The sequence below is a fragment of the Saccostrea echinata genome, unplaced genomic scaffold, assembly GCF_033153115.1.
Source record: "Saccostrea echinata isolate AGI-Se365-2 ecotype Australia unplaced genomic scaffold, CSIRO_AGI_Sech_v1 ptg000054l, whole genome shotgun sequence".
Taxonomy (NCBI): domain Eukaryota; kingdom Metazoa; phylum Mollusca; class Bivalvia; order Ostreida; family Ostreidae; genus Saccostrea; species Saccostrea echinata.
The window spans coordinates 24578183-24601678 of NW_026889803.1; the positions used below are offsets into that span (position 1 = coordinate 24578183).

Consider the following 23496-nt stretch of genomic DNA (forward strand, 5'->3'; position numbering starts at 1 on the left):
TGCAAAAAAGGGAATTTTTAATGGTTAGCACGTTGGATTTTCAGGCTAACGACCAGGGTTAAATCTCCAGAGTGTCTGAGTTTCTTTATCACTTTTTCAGCTTGAGTTTTCTTTTTTTCAGAATCGGACGGAAGACCTCTCATTGCTCACAATGAGTTTCTAGTTAAGGTCTTCCGACTTCCTTCGGAAGACCTTATTGTTTTCCGTCTGTTTTCTATTATTATTATTATTATTATTCTTTTTTTCATAGTACGGCCGATATCTCAGCTGTAAGTGGACGGATTTCAAAGATTTTTTCAGGGAAGATGCATCGTGAGAATATCTCCAGACATGTTTTTCATTTTTTGAAAAATCACTTCCGTTCGCGATTTTTTGGGAAATTTGTTTTTTTTAAATGGAATTTTGTCCATTAATTTTCTCGAGAACGGCTAAAGATATGAAATTGAAACTCACTGACGTGATAGAACATCAAATGGAGATATGGTGATCGACCTTTATTTTTCGTCGTTCGTACTTCCGGTCGCGAACGGAAGTGAATTCAAAAATGTTATATTTACAACTTTTTTGTTTTTCAATATTTTTCTTTGAAATTTACAGGGTTAATAGAGAGTCTTTTAAGAGTTCTATGTATGTTTTCATCATTTTGATTGATGCATTTATTGCAAAGATATGACCGATTCAAACTTTCTCGTATGTTGCGCGTTCGAATCCTGCTTGGGCGGGAGATTGTTTCCCTCTTTTTTCAGTTGAAAATAATATTTTTCTCCGTGAAGACATGTACGATAGTTTTTGCTTATTTTTTAAAGCTTTCTTTACAGAGATTCTGCAGAAATCATTTGATAATTATGATCTATGTTGAAAGACTGTGTTACATAAACGTAAACGAAAAATACCTTCAATAAAGTATTAAATGAAGTGAGATAGCATAGTGTTTTGGAGAAAAGTTCGGTCGGAAGACCACTTGTTGCCCTAGCAACAAGAAACGCATCTAGTTATTATTATTATTCTTTTTTTCTACTTTCTTCTCCGGCACTTTTTTGTCTGGGAGTGTTCTCATAGAACCACTCATCCGATTGACATGAAACCTTTTTAGGGTTAATAGGCATGTTGTGTAGGTGTTCGGAACGAAGGTCATTTTGCGCGCACATGCATGCATGTGCGAATGAGTGAAATGACTGATATACTTGATGAAGCCGTAACTTTTATATTTCTTGATGAATTGCTTTGAAACTCAAAATATAAAGATATATTAGTAGTCTAGACAAGACAACATGGTCAAATTAGTGTGAACTCACTCGCATGCACGTGCGCTCTTCTCTGATTGGCTGATACAAAAATCTCAATAATTTCCTTGTTTTTTGACAAAATACTTTGAAATTTAGAAGATAAGTATATATTTTAAGGTGCTACATGTCATGTAGGAAATTTCTTGAAAACATGCGCATGCAAGTGTGCTGCAATCTGACTGGTTGAAACTTTAAATGTCTATAACTCCCATGGTTTTCAACAAAACAGGATGGAATTTAAGACATGGATAGGCACATAGAGCTCCTACATTATGATACCATCAAAATTGAATGCAAGGCCATGCATGCGCGTATGCTGAATTCTGATTGGCTAATACTCAAAGGGTTACATCTCTCTCATTTTTCAATGAGATTCTTTAATATTTAACACAAATGTATGTATTGTGAGACACTATAAGAAAATTAATGTGAAAAATGTAGAAAACATGTGCAGGCACATGCGCTGAAATTTGATTGGCTAATACCCATATGGCTATATCGGAGTAGTTTTCCAATGAAATACCCTTAAAAATAAAGTGTCCATCTATATTACAAAAGTATTGCCTAATTTATTGAAGCTTGTAGGGAATGGGGCATCATAAGGGACTGGGGAGCCGTTTGGGGAACATCTGTAATGGTTCCCGTTACAATTAGCACTAGTTATTTTTGAAATAATAATTTCACAGGTGAATCACAAGAAGCAACTACCTAAAAACAAGAGGCCCATGGGCCACAATGCTCACCTGAGTAATTTTGGCCTTGCTGTTTTTCAACTGATTCCCCCCCCCCCCCCTTGTAGTACTTATTGTGGCCCCGCATTTGAACATTTAGAATCTACATTACCTAAGAATGCTTCCACATAAGTTTCAGCTTTTCTGGCCCAGTGGTTCTTGAGAAGAAGATTATTACTACATGTACATATTTCAATGTAAAACTTGGATTTCCTATTGTGGCCCCTCCCTACCCCCGGAGGTCATGATTTGAACAATTTAAAATCTACACTACCCCAGGGTGTTTCTACATAGGTTTCAGCTTTTCTGGCCCAGTGGTTCTTGAGAAGAAGATTTTTAAAGATTTTTTCTACATATTTCAATGTAAAACTTGGATTTCCTATTGTGGCCCCGCCTACCCCCGGGGGTCATGATTTGAACAATTTAGAATCTACACTACCCCAGGATGCTTCCACATAAGTTTCAGCCTTTCTGGCCCAGTGGTTCTTGAGAAGAAGATTTTTTAATGACCCCACCCAATTTTTGTCTTTTCTTGATTATCTCCCCTTTGAAGGGGGCTTGGCCCTTCATTTTAACAATTTAAACTCCCCTTCACCCAAGGATGCTTTGTACCAGGTTTGGTTAAAATTGGCCCAGTGGTTCTTGAGAAGAAGTTGAAAATGTGAAAAGTTTACAGACGGACGGACGACGGACAACGGGTGATCAGAATAGCTCACTTGAGCTTTCAGCTCAGGTGAGCTAAAAAGTTGAGAATCTGAGGGTGTCCTACCAAACCTATCCTGTCCTGTTTGAAGAATTCCAGGCCATGAAAGTGATGCACAGACTTCTGCACTTTCTGCACATTTATTTGTTTTTAAATGTCAAAAATTGTTTGAAAAAGTTTTATTACTTACTGGTACTGTGTATATATGCATGTATCCACATTTCAACAATGACAAAGCAATTTATTCCCAAGTCAATAAAACAATGTATCAGTGTTTTCAATATCTTTATTTGAATTCAAGATAAAAAGGTTATTACATGTACATACCAATACTTGTGTTTTTGTGTACTGGTAATACATGCTATGAAAAATTGTAATATCATAAAGTATAGTCGCCCTGATGCTTAAACTTATGTGGCTTTTTTATTTAAGAGGTCTTCCCAAGTTAAGTCAGTAAAATCTAAATCTGCAAGAATTCTATCATTAAGGTTTCAAAAATACCTTCCAGTTATGGCTGAATTGTCATGGATTCTACCTGCATATATACTATAATTGAACTATGCCTATATAATTCAATAACTGTGAACAAACTCCAAAATTATACTCCCTATTAATTTTTTTTCTTCTAAAAATGCCAATATCAATTTTCTAAATATGACCTTGAACTTGCCAAAATGATACTGGTTAAGAAAGAAAAAATGCATCTTCTATTCATCATAAATCTTTAAATAAAAGGGAGATAATATTTACTGTTTCTCCATTAAGACATTATGGACCTGACATGAGCAATTTTTTTTTTGGCCAATGACCTTGAACTTGCCACAATATCATGGGTAAAGGTTATGATGTACGTTCAGCTTACAAATAATCTTTGAAGTTTCCAGTTTCAATACTTATCCATGAGGGAGTAATGAAATGAAAACAAATTCCACACCTTTCCTGCCAGTAATCTTGACATTGGATAATGTCATGAAACACCATTTAGTCATAAGCAATCTTTGTGTCAAGTATCATTTGCAAATTATGCATTTGACAAAGGTAATACACTTTTTCTGCCAGTTACCTTGAACTTGCTTAAAAATGACCTTGATTTAAGAACAGTCATTACCTCAGGTCATGCTCAATATTTGCGATAAGTATGAGCCTCTAAATGTTCTCAGTTACAAGATATAGTCAAACAGGAATTATAGATTTTTATAAATTTTTATTTTATAAAAATCACCTCTTCATCAAATAACCTTGGGTCAAGGCCATCACACATATATTCAATTTATGCATGAGGCACAAACTTCCAATGCTTCTTCAATAGGAAATCAGGGTATGGGCTACAGTCAGCCTTTTCATTCAGACCTCACTCAAAAAAGTGTAAGGTAAATATGAACAACATAAAGAAAAGAAAATGAAAGAAAAGACAAAAATTTTATATTACTTATAGATGAATGAAAAATGAAACTTATACTTGTGTATTGGGAGCTAGAATTGAAAAAAAAACAAAAATCTAAGATATAAATTTGACTGTCATTAAATTGAATGTATTGTGTAAAAATATTATACATGTGAAATATTCTACCACTCTCTACCATTGGCCCATACATGTCTGAGAGAGGAACAAATGACAACTCTGCATAGGAGATTGATACCCTACAAGTTTAAATAAGGTCCACAGTATCAGTTATATAAACATAACAAAAAAATAAACTAACATCACATGTAACTTTTTTTTATTTGTAGCCAGAAGATTAATAATAGGACAATAATTTCTTCTTGGGTTGCAGTTTTGTTGAAGTGTATACAGTGAATTGTTAAATTATGGTCACTTGACATAGGTGGAGTAAAACCTCTCTTGTTGATAAAACTTGGATATTTCAGAGTTCCACAGGTCCATATAGGGAATTCAGGCGGGTTCAATTTCTGGTGGCCAAATAGTTAAATTGGTAGAGAAAATGACTACTGGATTCAGGGGGCCCTGACTTGAATCCTGGTCTGGTCCATACACCCCATTGCTTATCTCTTTTCTGTCTATGCAAAGAACTTGACAATGCAGACTTTCCCTCAATGATAGAAGTGCTTATCTCTGCAGACTGTACTTGTGACATACACATACACAAGGAAAAATCTTTTAAGACTTTAAGAGAACATAGTGTCTTTTTGAATTGATCTATTTCATGTTTCAATGTTGTTAACAGCATATTTCTAAGTTATAATAAAATAATACATACACATGTAAAAATTAACTTTCACTTTTTCAGGTAATCATATTAACTTGTTACAATCACTCGAATCTTGGACATCCTTTGCATTTAAAAACAAGTGACACAGAAAGTGTGTTGGACATACCCTTGTTGCACTTCATATCTGAAACAATGACACAAAAAATTTGTAGGGGATGTTTCATTAATCATTACATGTAACTGATCTTTTCAAATTAAATACAGTGGTCTGCAACTGCACTAGAAAAACATGAAATCAAAAGGCCCATAGCCACAATGATCACCTTAGTCACTATGGCCATGTTGTTCTTTATAAGCAGATCCCCCCCCCCCCCCCCCACCTTCCATATCTTCCGAAGTAAAACTTGTTTTGCCTGTTCTGGCTCAACCCTAGCCCCTGAAGACATGAGGATCCGAGGATCCCAGCTTCCTTAGAAATATTACTTATCTTTTTATTGTTCTTGAGAAGAGATTTTTAAAGATTCGTTTCCGTATATATTCCTTTAATTTGTAAAACTTTAATTGCTCATAATGGGCCCACCATACCCCCCAGGTCATAATTTGAACAAATTTGATTGAACGTACAATACACAACCTAATGCTTCCATGTAAACACAGTTGAACTTCAGTATCGAGAACACTTATATCTCGAATACCATGGATATGTCGAAGTCCCAATCGCTTATTGTTTAAGTAATATACCCTTGATATCTCGAATCCTCAGATATCTCAAAGTTTTTTCTTGGTCCAATCGAGTTCGAGATAATGAGATTTTACTGTATGAACAATTATGCCTTAGCTTGATTGAGAAGATTCTATAAAAAATTCTTACATATTCTAATGTAAAACTTGATCACCCATTGTTGCCCCATACTACCCTAGAGGGTCAATTAAGCTATGAATGATCGTGAATCTACACTATATGATAAAGCCTGCACATAAGTTTAAACTCACCTGGCCCAGCGGTTCTTGAGAAAGATTTATATTTATCAAATATGTCATAAAATTTTCACTAATTATCTATTATCTCCTATTGAAAGAGAGCGGGACCTTTAATTTGAATATCCTTCATTTGATCCACAAATTTAAATCAGAATTTAAAGCTCAATTGAGCCTTCAGCACAGGAAAGCTACATATGTTTCAAAATTAAGGGGGCAATCATTTCATTCTAAGAAGGGGGGATTGAGGGCTATTTTTCAAGTCAGCTTATTTCTTTCCATACCAGTGAAGGACAAACGAACTATTTTCAAGATGATAAATACAGAAAATTATATATATTTCTTCATCACTTATAACATTTTTAACCCACCCCTTACACTCATACACACGGGGGCGGGGGGGGGGGGGGGGACAAATTATTTGTTTTCAACATTTTGAGGTTCAGATTATTTATTTCCAAAATCTGCAAGTCTCTTCTCCCTTTCAGAATCAAATGGTCTACTCGCTTTCCACAGGCACTTGTTTCTGTAATACTTTTTTAACCCATAGTATGATAGTATATATAAAATACATGGTTACTGTCTTGAAATATAAGCGATATTTGGACGAGGGTAAGAAAACGGGATAGAGGGCAAGGCTTGCCGAGCCCTCTATCACGTTTTCGATCCGAGCCCAAATATCGGTTATATTTCAAGGCAGTATCCATGTATTTAGTTTATCCTGCAACATAATTTACATGACCTCCAAAACGAGCTATTTTAAACCGATTTTGGTACATCTCTGCAGTTGAAACTAAGACGCCATTGCGAAAACATTGCAATTTACATGACGTCACAATGCTTTTAGAACGTCGGAATACATGCACGAGGCTTTATTATGGCATTGACCGAATAAAGCTTTGGTTTATTAGGTTACCTTTATTAGGTCAATGCAAGGGGTAGTTGCAGGATAAATTAATAACATGAGGTATCCAACTTGTATGCAGGTACAATCACAGGGGGTGCTTCCGGATTGTAAACAATGTTATTAAAGAGAAAGAAATATTTGTAGATCTACTATATTGTATCAGTCGTCACGTTGGGTTTTAACATATATACATTTTTAATTTATATTGTTTACATTTCGGGAGCAAGCCCCTGTGATATGTTTACGATGTTTCATGATCAGCTAAATTTCTTACTCTGAACTTATTTCCATTAAATCAGTTGATCAAGCACTTGTAGAAGGACAGTTTCCTTTTTGTGTCGTATCTTGGGGCATTGTTACACCTGCAAGTCAGTAATTTGCTCACAAATACCATAAAACATCACATGTTCTACTTTCTCGTCTCTACTTTCATTTTGATTTAATGCATTTCCGTGAATATAAAGCTTACTTCCCGTAAAGGGAGAAGTCACTAAAATGCTTTTTAAGTAAAAATAATGTACTAGAGAGATATCTCTTTACAGTAAAGAGATATGTCTTTTTGCTTGAGAAATATCTCTTTTGGACACTTTTGAAAGATATCTCTTTCACTTTGAGAGATATCTCTTAAGATAAACTTAGAGAGATATCTCTTTTACTTTGAGAGATATCACTTTAACTTGGAAAGATATCTCTCAAAGTAAAAGAGATATCTCTCTAGGTGAAAGAGATATCTCTCTGAGTGAAAGAGATATCTCTTTAACACTAAGAGATATCTCTCTTAACGAAAGAGATATCTCTCAAAGGAAAAGTGATATCTCTTTAAGTGGAAGAGATATCTCTCTAAGTGGAAGAGATATCTCTCTAAGTGAAAGAGATATCTCTCTTAGTGTAAGAGATATCTTTCTAAGTGAAAGAGATATCTCTTTCTTACAGAGATATCTCTTTAAGTTGAGAGATATCTCTTTAAGTTGAGAGATATCTCTGTTTTTTAAGAGATATCTCTCTAAAATAGGAGATATCTCTGTAATTTTGAGTGAAAATTTATTTTACCAATAAATAGTAAAAGGGCTTGCCATATGTGAGTTTGACATTTCATTCGCTTTGCAAGTATCGAAAATCAACCCGAGAATGCCGCCTCTGGTTGGAGGCGGCGAATTACCAGTTTTCGTAATGGCGCCGGTTCTAACGTTTTCCTGGCACGTAAAATATCAAAATCGTGAAAAAAGCCTGGAAAACGTTAGATATTTCGGACTACTTGACTTATATGGGTACACATTAAAAAATCATTATAAAGAAGGAAAAAAAAAGCATCACGAAGCTTGATCTCACATGCTCACCTTGGGCAAGTTAAATCTGCATTTATCACTGGACATCCATGTTGGTTTTCCTGGCACCTACAGTTAAGAAATTTGTGCAATAAAATGATTCATCAAATAAAAATTCTTCATTGCTTCGATACATTGTTAATTTAATATGTTAACACCTTTGCTGATAAACAACGTCTTAAAGAAATAATAAATGAATATGTGCAGCTTCCATGTGGTCGGAACATTTTCTACTGAGTGTGACTTTCACTTTAGAACGGTGCGTCGATTTACTCAAAAGGACCCAAAAGAACCGAAAGGGAACCAAGAGTACTCGAAATGAACGGGGCAACCGGCTTTTAAATGAACATTTTCATACTTAATTGAAAGTAAAACATTAAATTTTAAATTGGGGGTGGGTGGGAGGGGGTGTTGCTAAAACGCGGAACGGAAAACGGAACGGAAAGCAGAACGGAACGAAAAACGGAAAGTATGATTCCAGGTTAAATCCCTTTAAATATAAAAATAATACCAGAAACAGTATATATCATATAAATTTTTTTTCATATTTAATCCTTAATTATTAAAATACGAGTTGATTTAGTCATGTTCATTCTCTTATTTATGAAGATGTCTGAACATAGACAAAGCATACGAAAAACGGAACAGAAAATATCTAATGCCGTACATATATACATGTAACATGTTCTGAGCGAAAATTTCCATAATTTTCAATGCATATGTACCCATGCACCTTAGGTGTGGATAACGTACATCTCTGTAACCCCCCCCCCCTACTAAAATATAAATAACAACTCTATATTTTCTCGAAAATATGTCATTTCCCCACCAATTTCATCTTGACGTTATTCTGCGCAATCAGTTTGTGCTGTTTTGCACAATTTGGTCATATACATGTATGCTATCTTTCTTCAATCCCCGTTTCAGGTCCCTGTGGATTGCATCAACACTCCTGTAGTTGTAATAAACTTTTTTAAAAAATTGTTAATTTCCTTAATGTTAGTGATCGTTGTCTCTAACACAAACGTATATATACTCTGTCTTTCTCCTCCGCCTTATAATCAACAATGATGATTTTGTCTTTGACGAATAAGCCATTTTTTAAATTCAGATTTGGATGAGTGGTAAGTGCAGGCACGGATCCAGGAATTTTTTCCAGGGGGGGGGGGCATCCCATTCAAAAAAAAAAATTCCAACCTAGAAAATTCTTGACAAGCAAAAAAAAAAAAAAAAAAAAAAAAAAAAAAAAAAGGAAAAAACCTATTTCGGAAGGGGGGGGGGGGGTAGTCGTTGACTTCTAAAGCTCAATAATAATGACTTTTCGTACCACCTTTATACAGATCCGCGTTTTCGAGGGGGGGGGGGGTCCAAGTTCACTTTTAGTTGGTTTAGTATATACATTTAATATCTCTGCAAATTTCAGGGGGGGGGGGGTCCGGACCCCACTCCCCCCTCCCCTCTAGATCCGCGCATGAAGTGAGACATTCTGATAGATAATGGGATGCGAGTCTAATTAATGTGTATTTTATTGACCATTGCATGTATATATGCCACATGTTTTGAGGAAAAAAATCATGAATAAATCACATTGTTACGATAACTTTTAATTAGATATGATTTACATCTATTAGATAAAGAATATTGCTTCCTAAGTCTGAATTATACCTGTGCTTAGTGAAAACGTGACATCAAATTTTCCGTTTTCCGTTCCGTTCCGCTTTCCGTTCCGTTTTCCGTTCCGCGTTTTAGCAACACCTGGGTGGGAGGTGGGGGTGGATGTGAGTCATTTCATTTAAGATATGCTAAAATACACGGGAAAATATAATAATACGTTTATCTTTTCAGCTTATATAAAACAAAGCATATCCAACAAGATTTAGTATTAACATGTATATATTCATAAGGCGTTATGTTCAGAAAAACTTGAATTCTATTTAAAAAAAAAAATTATACTCAAGAAAAAGAAGTCCATATGTTGATTTACTCAGAAAAAGATCGGAGAGATCCTCTCTCAAGTCACATATAAGCTTAATTGCATTTTATAGAACGTGGTAGATATATTTCCACATCAAGAAATGAAAGATGTTATAATGCTTGCAATACTGATGTGATTGAGGATGAAATTCATTTTCTTTTTCATTGTAAATCTTATTCTAAGCTAAGAAACACATACCTTAGAAATATTCATAATATAACAAAGAAAAATATTAAATAAATCTTTACAATGAAAGATGTACAGATTACCACTGGTTACAATTATATGTATAAACAGTGGTATACATAAAGTCTTGAAAGTTACTGTGAAATTTATTAGAGACTGTCTTGAACATAGAAGTCAATATTACTTAATACTACATAAAAATTTTGTGAACATTATCTAATGATATTCAATGGGCCTTTGCCAATTATTGTAATTGTGTTTGTGCCAATAAATATTTGTATTTGTTATTTCTGAAAGAAAAGCTGCAACAGTATAAATCTATGTTTTTGTCAACTTTCATATAAACTATGTAATATAAAATTCATCATTTAATTCATATTATTACTTTTTATTATCTAATATTTTTTGGGTCTTTTTGGGTTCATTTGGGTCCTTTTGGGTAAATCGACGCACCCCTTTCGAACTATTACTACGCCAACTGCTTATAACTGAATATACTCTGCACTTCGCAAATTCTACGGGACTTTTTTGTTTATATATATACAATTTTAATCACTTTACTAAATCTTATAAATCAAATGTACAACAGTATTACATAATCAAAGAATAGTATAATTTTTTTTGGATTATGTTTTGTTGTTGGGCATTTCCATAACACAGGAAAGAATGAACAGTATAAGCACAGCATGTCAACATCTCAAAGAACAGTATGATGCATGTTTCAACAAATGGTTTTCAGAAAAATTCCTAAAAGGAAACACAAAAGACGAATGTGCTCCACTATTTGAAGTTTACCAAGACTGTGTCAAAGTAAGTATCATGGGCTGTTATGTTATCAGGTCCAGCACAATACCCCGATAAAGGTATCTATAGCTTGATAAAGCAATATACCTTTATCAAGGTATTACAAATACCTTGATCAAGGTATTTTATGTAATGAAAATACAAAAAAAAATCCTAAAAAAATTAAATTTAAAAGTCTAATTATGAGTTGTGGTCAGTGTGTTCACTCGTGGAGTGTTGGTAAAATGGGTAGGCAAACCCGGGCCGGGGCAAATTAAAAACCGGGGCTGTTCAGGATTTTTCAGTTTTCCGTCTTAATACTTTATCAATCAAGCTGAAATTTTCAGATTATGTTTGTTATATGTTTATTTTTATTCGTTGTAAAATTTACCTTGAAATACTCGGTATTTCAGATTTTATCGGCGATTGTTGATTTCCAAGTTGGTAAAATGGGTAGGCAGCAGTAAGCCGACATTTTACGATTTTTTGGACATATTTGACAAAAAGCTAATAAACTTATGAATTATTCTAATGTTTAACAGTATATCTAAACTGTTTTTAATTATTTCTTCCTTGAAATGTGTTTCTGTTGAGTAAACTAACACGTTTTTAGAAAAACCGGGTCATTAAAACTGGATCCGATCACCCGGGACAAACACGAAAAATCCGAAATACTTGTTTATTACTTTTTACTATTGTCACCTGGAAAAAAAAAAACTCTATTCAAGTTATTTGTTGGATGTTTGTATTTAAATTTTATTGATATTGAAAATATTTTAAGAATCTTGACATATAATTATATGGATATTAATACAAAGTCTTGTGCCAAACTTTAATCATGTTAATCAAACATAATTTAAGCTGCTTGGGATAATAAAAGTAGAGAGTTAAGAGCTAGACAATACCACAAAGGTGTTGGCTTACAACCTCAGAGCCCCCTATGAAACAAGGAACGGCGATATCATTATTCCGGAATTTTCAGGTTTGTCCCGGTTGATCGGATCCGGTTTCAATGACCCGGTTTTTATGAAAATGTGTATTTAAGCATAAAAAAAGCATTTCCCAGCAAAGAAATAACTATTTCTAGTTAATACACATTATTAAACATCGGAATAATTCAAAAGATTACTTGTTCATTGTCACATTTGTCAAATTACTCGTAAAATATTGACTTGATACTGCCTACCCATTTTACCAACTTGGAAATCAGCAACTGCCGATAAAATCTATACTACTGAGTTTTTCAAGGCAATTTTTACAGCGAATACAAATAAACCTATATCAAACATATTCTGAAAAATTCAACTTGATTGATGAAGTATTAAGACAGAAAATCGAAAAATATCGAACAGCCCCGGTTTTTAATTTGCCCCGGCCCGGGTTTGCCTACCCATTTTACCAACACTCTCACTCGTGCATGAAAAGTACTCGGGTATAAAAAAAAAACAGCATAAAAGTACGTCTCCTCACACGACATGCTTTTATACTGATTTCTTTGTGTTTAAGTACTTTACATGCATGAGTGAATTTACTGAGAACAACTCAGAACTCGACTTTCAGTATTTATTTTTTTAGGATTTTTTTTTTGTATTTTCATTACATAAAATACCTTGATCAAGGTATTTGTAATACCTTGATAAAGCTATATAGCTTTATCAAGCTATATACCTTAATCAGGGTATTGTGCTGGACCTCATGGTTATAGCTGCAGAACCGTAACGTAACGCTGATACTAAAACAGGTTGGGCACATCCCACCAAATGGTCATTTATCCCCCGTTTGGTGGACAATCTCCCATATCAGAGACGTATTTTACTGACCATTTGGGAGAGAAAAATGGTTGTGTTCAATTCTATAGAATGGCGTGGAATGGCGCATAATTTTAAACCACGTGGAATAAAATATAGATATTTATCGGTGTTCTGAGTGAAAAAAATCGGAAATTCACTGTGTAATTCTTTGCGGAGAGTCGATCAAAAATTTGACAAAAACGTCACGTACGTAAACGAGTGCAACGTTTCTCAGTTTTTACTTAAAAAGAAAATCCCCTCCTTCTCCAACGATGCTGCACCTGTCAATCATGTTCTTTACTTTCTATTTCAATTACCCGGGCAACCAATGAAATAATGCAAACCAATAAAAACGATGATCTTTTTTTAACGTGGTCAAAAGTCGGATTCAACTATGGAGGCACATTTGTGTTGATTTTCAATTAGGAAATCAAAAGAAAAATAAGTTTTTGCCTTTACTTCGTCTTATTTTGTACGTAATGGCTTTGTTCTTTATGAAAATAGTAAATGAATTTAGATTATGATATAATTATTGTTTTAAAACGATCTACTTGGAACAAAAACAAGAATAATTGTAAAAGTCACTTTGTAAATCTTTTATGGAAATTATTTATCAAATGTATTAAATTCATCATTAATATACATATTAAACCACAAAAGGTCGCATGGAATATGGAACTTCATCCTAAAAGAAAAATAACAACAGATATTACGTTCAAGTCTAGAAAAATTTAACTTTATAGAAATAAGTGCCCACCATACCAGTAAAGTAATGAGGAGCTCGTGTTTAACGGGGTTTTATGTAGATATTGATGAAGATCCAAAGAGCGATTGAAAGTTAACTTACCAAGAGTTAAACCACTGGATAAAATAGAATTTTTAGCCTACTAGACACAATCAAAATTTTTTTGATCGATTGATCAAGAAGTTCGGCTGTTAGGGACAACTATGGGTATTGTTTTTACGAAGTTATGGAGAAATTGCACATGGAAAATCAACCGAACTATGTTAATTGTGTGAGGAATATGTTCACTAAAATTCCCCAATGCCTATGCAAATGCGCTTTTGCTATATTTTAATAAAATTTGGAATTAAATAAAGAAGTCCACCATTTGGTCAGTAAAAGTCGTCTCCCATATGGGAGATTGTCCACCAAACGGGGGATGAATGACCATTTGGTGGGATGTGCCCAACCTGTAAAACAAGTCCCACGGAGAAAATAAGTCCCACATGAGTTCTTCGTGAGTCCCACAGCAAAGGAGCTAATAAATACATATAATAAAGGTTTACTTTGAAAGAATGATATTTATTTGATCATCTATTAAAAAAATCTGATGAAAGGTACTTTAGTGTGATAAATAGACCATTGTAACTGTCAGACCACTGTCAAGAACGATAACTCTATTTAATGTAAACAATGGATCAAGATCTTGGCACTGCTAAACCGCTCAACTTTTGGGATGGAACTTTTTTCCATGATTGAAAATAAGTCATATTGATGAGTGTCTAAAAATAAACTTTTTTTTAAAAAAGGTAGTTAATTGAAGTTATTTCTGAATTTAATTTGTTCTTCTGTTTAACTTGACTTTTATTTGTTTGAAAATATTCATTAAACGTTAGTGTTAAATCTAAAGCAAACTAGCATGGCACGGCGCCATGCCCTTTTTTACAGCGCCATGCCCTTTTTTCCTTGCAAAAATAAATAAATATGCCTAGCAGAGGCAAGATGGACTAACGGCTTTGTTTATTCAGTGCATGCTGGTTAGCCCCTTTGTTTATTTAAAGCACGCAAAGGTGTGAATTCAGGACAGGAAATCACTTCTCGCTTGAACGCACACAGCCACCTGGCCAGGTAACATGCCTCAGGCTGTCAGGGTATAAGAGATAACACGAGAAAAATCATTTGATTCATTGATAATGCAAGAATTAGCCCAATGTCAAAGATAGATTAATTTGTAAATTAAAATGTTACGCATTTTAAATCAGGATCATTTATTTTTTTTAAATTGAAAGTAGAAAAACAGAGTTGATGAAGAAATGTGAAAAATAAAACTGCTGATGAATTAAGTCAACTTACAATGTACAGTACCAAAAAATACAGAATATTATGTGTGAAATGGGCTAGGAAACAACAAAGTATGAAGTTAGTTTCTTTCAACATGTTCATTGATTCTGTGCTCTAACTTTTTGAGTTGACACCCTGAGGCTCAATGTTTCTAAGCCAGAAAAAAAGTTTTAACCTATTTATATATTATTTCAAGTTTAATTTTTTTGGTATGATCAGTTTTCACTTGGTTTTGGTGGTAGATTATTTTCAAAATAAAGAGAATGCCCTCTACATTTATTATCCAAGTAGCCCCCCCCCCCCTCCTTTGCAATTTTGTTCTGTTATTTACTTCATACACAAATAACAATATTAAAGCAAGGGAAAAAAAATCATACCCCAATCTAAAATAATTCTTGAGCAAGTGACAAAAAGATTCACATCTATTACTTTTTAAGCATAACTTTGATAACCATACATGTACTAATTTCTTGATTAAAAAAATTGAATTTAAATTTTGGCAATAATTGCCCTCTCAGTGTGTATTAAATGAATTAAGCTGACAGATTTATAATTTTTCTTTTAGATACTTGTATAACTAAAGATTTCAGTATTAAATAATAATTTAAGTACATACACATGATAAAGAAAATATTTATAATTTCAAAGACATTAAAAAAGTGCCATCATGAAAACTTGTTGCGGTGTAAAGTGCCATTTTGATTATTGGATTACGATGCCCTTTTTAGGGTCTAGATTTAACACTAAACGTATATGTACAATATTTCATTTTTATTTTAATATTATGTTGTTTTGTTTTACAGATCAAAAGTTTTACTTTGGTTTTATTTATTTTAACAACAACTTCGTTTATTTGCCTGACACCCATGACAGACTTATGTTTATTGTGTATATACACAGAGACCTATAGAGATACGTCCCTGATATACCTGTACACAACACCTGAGGGTTGTTATTCACACCTTTCCATCTCCCTAAAATTGCATTGTTTTGTTTGTATACCTATTACAATAATTTTTATAGTAGATAGGGTACAGTTATTTTCAATTGAAATTCAAATTAAACTTTAAATAAAGGATTTTAGGAAAGCCACTAATTGTACATGACAAAATGATAAAGATTATCATTATATAATTAAGAATATTCGTTTTTGATCATATAGAGAAAAACATTCCATGAAAAATAAATTAATAAAAAATAATTGTGATTTAGAATAGACTTTCAGTATAAACTGTCTTGTAAATTCTAATTATACATCTAAATGTATATGCTTGCTATATGAATTGAATGAAAAAGGAGTATTAAAATGTTGTATAAGAATAAAAAGCCAAATGGTGACAACTAAATGAAGAAAAAAGTTAATAAATAGGTTAAATATATTTGTTTATTTAAAAAAAGTTTTATAGTCACTGCCATTAAAGTTTTGCAATACAGATACCAGATGAGTTCTATGTCCAATTTTTACAATTGTCCATTATCCATTGAGGAAAAAATATAGAAATGGAAAGATAAATCAATTAATCCACTAACACTCCTACGTGCAGAACTTGTCGATATTGGAGAAGCAATGTTAAATATTTCTTAATAAACTTGATTTATATGTACAAGCCAAATTTTTAACAACAAATTTAGATGTTGATTTTAATTTTGATGAGAAAGAAAAGTTGAGTTTTTAATGAACAACTTAATTTGAAATACAGACAGCAGGAGCCAAACTTTAGGTAGTCCATTCCTCAGTTTCTGAAATTCTGCATTTATTTTATTGATTGTCACTGAATTCATAAAGTAATATGTAATACACATGCTATTTCTTCAAGTTCATCATGTTATATAGCTGTGAAAGTGATCAAATGGCATTCTGAATTTTTGCAGTACGTATTTTAAATTTTCATTTTACTTCAATTGTTATAAAATACATACAGTTTAGTTTAAAAAAAAAAAGCATTGTGATATCATTGAAGTATATCACTGTTGACAGCTATTTATCACTCCTAATTTCAAATCATGCTAATAATTAAGTAAATTTGATTTTTCACAAAATAATATTAATTATATAATCATTAAAATAATATTATAAACAAAGAATCATTGAGCAGTGCACTCAAGAGCAAACATCAAAAATCTTTGGTTCAGAAAAACTTGAATTTTATAAAAAAATTATACACAAGAAAAAGAAATTCATAATTTGTTGATTTACTCAGAAGATCTGAGAGATCCTCTCTTAGTAGATTAGATTAAGTGCACATAAACTTGCAATAAAAAGTACGTAGTAGATATATTTCCACATCAAGAAAGGAAAGATGTTGTAATGCTTGCAATACTGGTGTGATTGCGGATGAAATTCATTTTCTTTTTCACTGTTAATTTTCCTACGACCACAAATATTGTAAAATTATTTATTTATAATCCATCAGGATCAAAATCGACTATAGATGCTGTTTTTAGATTTTGACAAGTCATTAGAAAGGCTACAGGAAGCATATAAATCAGGGACATAGAGAATGGAATTTTCATAAAATCTTATAATATTTTCTCTATTAGGAGTTCAAAATACATTAGTAATTTGACACATTCTAAAAATTTATCATTTACAATAACTTTATCGGTTAGTCACAACCGGAAGTAAACATTTGATGACAATACTAAACCCAAACTCTTCAAGCATGGAACCAGAGAAATATGACTGTATACTGATATTCTGTTTGTATTTCTTGAGGGAAAGTTATAATTTATATGGAAAAAATCAGTATTAAACGTTAGAGTTTTGTTTTAAAGAAAAATTATAAGAATTAAAGAATAATTAAATAATTATGTTAGCTTGAAATGAAAATTGTTACTCTGAGTGTCTGACACAAGACATGCTAGATTGCTTGTTACTAGAAGCAGGTGTAGGAGTTATTGTTCTTTGTTAAAGATCATAATAAACATCTTAAACTTCTAACATTTTTTTTTTATAATTACAATAATTATTATTAAATAATAATAATATCTATAAATATTTGTTTTCAAAAACTACTAAATTGTTTTCATTATTGGTGGGACTTGGAAATTGCACTTAAGTTATGTGAGGATGTAAGAGTTATCGTTCTTTGTTTTTTAACCGATCAGAATATGCTTCTAAACACTTTTTTTATTGATTTTTTATTCAAAATATATTTAAACAATGATAATCTATAAAGATATATTCTTAAACATTACTAAAATATCATATTTCCTGGTAGGACTTATTATTTTTCTGTGGGACTCATGTGGGACTTATTTTCCCTGTGGGACTTGTTTTAGTATGTCCCGTAATGTAAGGCTAGCGTTATGGTTTTACATTTTAGTCTTTGACCATAACGCTACAGATCCCATAATGCAAATAAAGTGCACATAGACATAGAATTTATAGTCATATCTACAGACATCTTTAGCGAGATATCGTCAGTAAAACCCCAGTCACATTTTAGGCTTGCTAAGGCAAAGGGACATAACTCGAGGTTCTCTATTTTTACATGTCTCTGACGTCATGCACATCTGAGGTAGTTGTCTTTTGTAAGTTGTTTTAAATAGTTTTTAAAATGTACTTCTGCTTGATTTCAGGGTTTTTCATGGACCCCTCATATAGATGATCTTATATAAATACTGATCTTATATACATGTAAATACTGTTCCTTGTTAATTTTTGAAGATAACAAATGGTTTAAATCTGGCTAAATTTTTACATGTTCATTCATTGATTTAAGGAGGAGAAGGACCTTGAGCTGAAAAAATACTTGTCATTCAATTTTTTTCATATTTTGTATATTTCTAATTAAGTATGTCCCACATATCTTAAAGCAGTTATATCATTAGGTTTCTTACCTTATTTTGGAGATATTGATTGACAAATACTATGCCCTACAGTATCTAAGTGGAGTTTTAATTCTCCATGTTTCCAGACTCATTACACTGTCCATAATGGGATTTTTTAAACATATATAAAAAATATTAAATTTGACATGTATCTTTTAAAATATTTCAGAGTATGAATAGGGTTTAAAATTCGAAAAAGCAAGTTTTATCTATCACACTGCATCTGGATAGAGAAAATTACGCACTTTTTAAGACAACTTAAACAATAAAAAACGTAATTTACAAAAAATTCTATCATTCAATATTTTTTAATTTATGTTGAAATGCAAATCCTTCAAATTATTGATTAACTGTAAAAATTTCGAATGATGAAGCTGACCTCAATATTTCACAGGACATCGTTAAAGATAGCATAAGCATGATAAAAACGTGTCATGTTACATTTCTCGAGTACGGGAAAAACCAACTATGACGTCACACGTAAGCTAAATAAGCGATATAAGATATACCTACATAAGATTTCTGTCATCAGCCATGCAAAAGTAATTTTTGTGTTCCCCGTTTCTCAAAATATTTCATCATATACTGATTATGACCTGTTTTTACATAATAATACCGCCCACGTGTTCACCGAATATGATTTTGCTGTACTAACAGATCGTGTATGACGTCACCGACTTGTTGGACGCGCAGTTTAGGGAAATAGAGGAGTGGATCAATCTTTTTCATAATTTGTTAATGTTTACAAGAAAGTTAAAACTTTTCATTTTTTTAATGCAAGATGGTAATTTAAGTTAAAAAATTGTCAAAAACTTATACAAGAACTTATGGTTTACACGTTTTGCATTTATATGAACAGAGACTATGACGTAGTTAAACAGAGTCATGTGACCATGTGTCCTTCATCCCCTTAAAAATATCTCGTGAACCAATATTTTTAATTATTTTTCGGAAGGACGAAAGAAACTCAATAATGACCAGAAAAGTCTGATGGCCAGATTAGCCTGACCTATTAATTTATTTGTTAATTAGAAAAAATAAAAGTGATTGTTTAAAAATTCACACAATAAAGATCCCTAACTGCTAGGGCTGTTACGGTTCCCCGAAATAACCGAAAACTGCGGTCCAAGTTGTTTGGTTTGGTTTCGGTTCCATTATTCCGGATTTTGGTTCGGGCCTGTTTTATATATTAGAATATGTTGTATGCAAAAAATGGCGTCGAAATCAAAAGAAAGATGATGATAACGGTGATAAATAAAACATCGCAACTGAATTATACTTCATTCCATGACAAAACACTTGTCATGAAAGGATAGATAATTATCAAAACAAGCAAGAATGGACAGATTGTAGCTAATAGTCAGCCTAATAGTCCTAAACACTGATGTCAAGACGTTAACATTAGGGAAGTCAAAATATTTATTTTCCTTAGTCGATTATTCAGTTGCATTATTCAAACGATAGTCGAATATTCGGAACATTTTCTGAAGAAAAAAAATTATTTCAAACTTCACTGGTACATGATGTATTTATAACTCAAAAATCCTTTTACTTAAATATATTTAAAAGAACCATGAAAATTAATGCAACGTAGCGCATGAATAGCATGATTAGGCTATATGAAATAAATTTGGAAACCTAATTCTCTTAATTCTCCAATATGTATGATTTCCCCGTCAATAGAAATCAGTAATCGGTCTGTACATGCAGTCAATTTTTATTTTGGTAAGCATTAAAAAAAATGCCAGCTGATATTTTTTTAAAGCTTATTATGAAATAAATTGGGGGGGGGGGGGGGGTTCTCACTCTATTTACACTTCATGTGCCTATGAAATTGTTAAATAGTTAGATACTGCTTATTGAATTATCGATTGCTCTTGCTATCAAAATGTTCGTAAACGGTCTAAAATGTAAGCCAATTGTTTTAATAATTATTGATGTGTCAAAACATGTCACAGCTATGGTTTGTTCCTTGCATTTGAGCAATCTCAAAATAACAAAAGATAATTGATACACAGTATAAGATCAAGTCCAATTAATATTTGTACAAACAAACCCCAGTATATTAGTGGGTAATTTATTACAAAAACAACACAGGCCGTTACCGACAAATATTTCTCGCAGTAGTGAAGCACTTATAATTACTGTACTTTCTAAACGTACATGGAAAATCAACTGTTTTTGTTGAGAAAAATTATCTTATCGACTGTCTCTGAGGAAAGACAGTTTCTCAATTTTGTGATGAGAATTCCATCTTGTTATTACTCTTTTATTGCATTTATTTAATTATAATAATATTCGAATGTTGTTTCATTATTCCATCGTCGGTCCATTCGACTGATAGTCGAATATTTGACTATTCGTTGACATCCCTAGTTAACAAAAAAAGATTTTTTATGTTAAATTCATGAAGTTAAGGTTTAAAATAGAGGTAAATAACTGAACCGAAAAACCTGAAACCGAACCGAAAATTTACAGAACCAACCTGAACCGAAAAATTTTGGAACCGTAACAGCCCTACTAACTGCATAATGGCCCTGAGTGCCGAGTGAAGATCAAAATTTGAAGCCCTTCACGGGTATATGGTGATGTCTCTGTATGAGTGAAAAATTCTCGAACGGGACATAAAACAACATACAATAAATCAATCGATATATTGAATATGTGTCAAAATGCAATTTAATATTCAGAATGTATCACTACTCTAGGTCTGCTTCTCATAAGCATTCTGAAGCAGTACACATTTCCCTGGCTGTATATTAAAAACAAAACCGAAGTTTTCCAATTCAATTTTCTTTTCATTTTGTTAAAATTAGTTTATTAATTATGAATCCAAGAACAAAACAAACTTGTTTTAATCCTTATATAAACACTGTAGTTATTACAATCAATCATATTGTTTTAACAAATTGCCCTGGACAGTTTTGTGTTCCTGTTTTGACAGATAATTATCCCCTCGTGCAACTAGTTGCGTAGGGGATATAGCATCGCTACTGTGCATATGTGTGTGTGATATAAAGCCCTGTTCACATGCGCTGATTTACTTACTGGGTGCAAATTTTGCATGCATGCAAAATCTGCACCCGGGTGTAAATTTGAGCATGTGAACGCAATTGCATATATGCAAAAGTAGATTTACATATATGCAAATATACACCTGGGTGTAAATTTGCATCTACTCAGACCAGGTGCAAATTTACTTTTGCATATGTGTAAATGTACTCCAAGTGTATTTTTCGGCATGTGAACGCACAGCAAATTTTACAGCCAATACAATGTAATAGCAACTTGCTTTTGGACCTTTAATGGCTGCATGGCGAACACATTTTTCCTTAGGAGCTAAGTAATTGTCCAGATAATAATAATTACAAAGCATTTCAAATGTCCTCAATCCATTGAGAGTCGTCAAACCTTTGTAATACAATTTTCTCGTACCAGTCTGTAGACCTTTCCCTAGCCCATAATTGATCCCTCAAACGACCTAGCCCAGCACAAAAACCTAAAGCTACACAGTAGTGGAATATCCTCCTTCTGAACCTAAAATAATTTGCCGTCTTTTTTGTTAAATTTCATGAATCATTGAAATTTGATCTAATTTGTTAAGGTCCATGTGAACCCTTAGCAAATACACTTTTACACCTGGGTGCAGATTTTGCATGCATACAAAATTTGCACCCGGTAAGTAAATCAGAGCATGTGAATGGGACTATATTAGTGTGTTAGTGTGTCCGTTACAGCTTGTGGGCAAGTTTTTAAGAGAAACTTTGGACTATCAATTCTCAGCTTCCACATACTTATGTGGCATTGTAAAAGGATGAACCCTATTCATTTTCAAATTAATCGGTGAAATATTTCTCAAAATATTGCGTTTTTACTACCTTCAAACCCTGAAATTTTATGTATGACTTGACAATACTCGCTTCCGCTTAATCAACCTTGGAAAATTCGGGTCGCTTTGATAGACTCGCTTTAGAAAGTTCACCCAACTTTGTATTAAATTTTTGCGTATTGTCATATTATTGTGCGAATCTTGAGACAGTCAGTATGAATTAAGTTTCATCTTGGATGCTGAGTAATTAAAATAATTTAATGAACGCGTCACGGTTTCATTACCAAACAGGCCTGTAGGAAGCAAATTCGGTTTGGGGGGGGGGGGGCCATACTTTTTTCAGTTGACAGTTGAGGGGGCACTGTCAAAAATTTCCTGACAAGCAGGTTTTATGCATATTGCATGCAACTTTGAGATATACCTAGGAAGGTAAATTACTGAAACTTTGAGCATACGTGATATGTTTCTGCTAGGAATAAGGTAAACTGCCTAGTTACGTATGCATGTTATGACACCCCCCCCCCCCCCCCCCCCCCCATGATTTTGCTAAAAAAATAATTAGTGCTGCAACATATTTTATTTTCTTTACCTTATTTTAAACCTAACCAGATGATTGTATCTTGAGAATTTTTCTTTCGTATGGAGACATTGCCATTACCGGTGAAGTTCCTGCCGCGAGGGGATGCTCCGCTTAGGGGTGCTCTTATTACATTGAGTAGGACTGAAAGGCCTGTACTTAGGTTTGATATTTACACCATACTCTACATTTAACAATTTTCTTTGATCCCTCTTTAGTTAAATAAAAAACCCAGTTGGGATCTTTGGGTTCATTTCAAGAACCTTTATAGACTACTGATTCAAGCATGAAGCAAATGGCACTCAGACTGGTATATACCGTTTTATGATTATATAAAATGAATTACTTGGAAACAA

General features: G+C 33.0%; 2 protein-coding genes across 2 annotated transcripts in view; one reads left to right on the forward strand and one right to left on the reverse strand.

The window, feature by feature from the left end:
- LOC133206153 (glutamyl-tRNA(Gln) amidotransferase subunit C, mitochondrial-like) overlaps positions 1–8344 on the reverse strand; it is a 62368-nt gene extending 54024 nt beyond the window's left edge. Inside the window, exons 1-2 of the mRNA XM_061342084.1 lie at positions 8260–8344; positions 8114–8170 (exon numbers count right to left, since the gene is read on the reverse strand). Coding sequence (XP_061198068.1) covers positions 8114–8170; positions 8260–8328 — 126 coding nt within the window. The 5' untranslated portion in view covers positions 8329–8344. The remainder of the gene's footprint in view (positions 1–8113; positions 8171–8259) is intronic.
- A 2571-nt stretch (positions 8345–10915) lies between these two features.
- LOC133206154 (TP53-regulated inhibitor of apoptosis 1-like) overlaps positions 10916–23496 on the forward strand; it is a 39605-nt gene continuing 27024 nt past the window's right edge. The window contains exon 1 of the mRNA XM_061342086.1: positions 10916–11072. Within this exon, the coding sequence (XP_061198070.1) occupies positions 10929–11072 (144 nt within the window). The 5' untranslated portion in view covers positions 10916–10928. The remainder of the gene's footprint in view (positions 11073–23496) is intronic.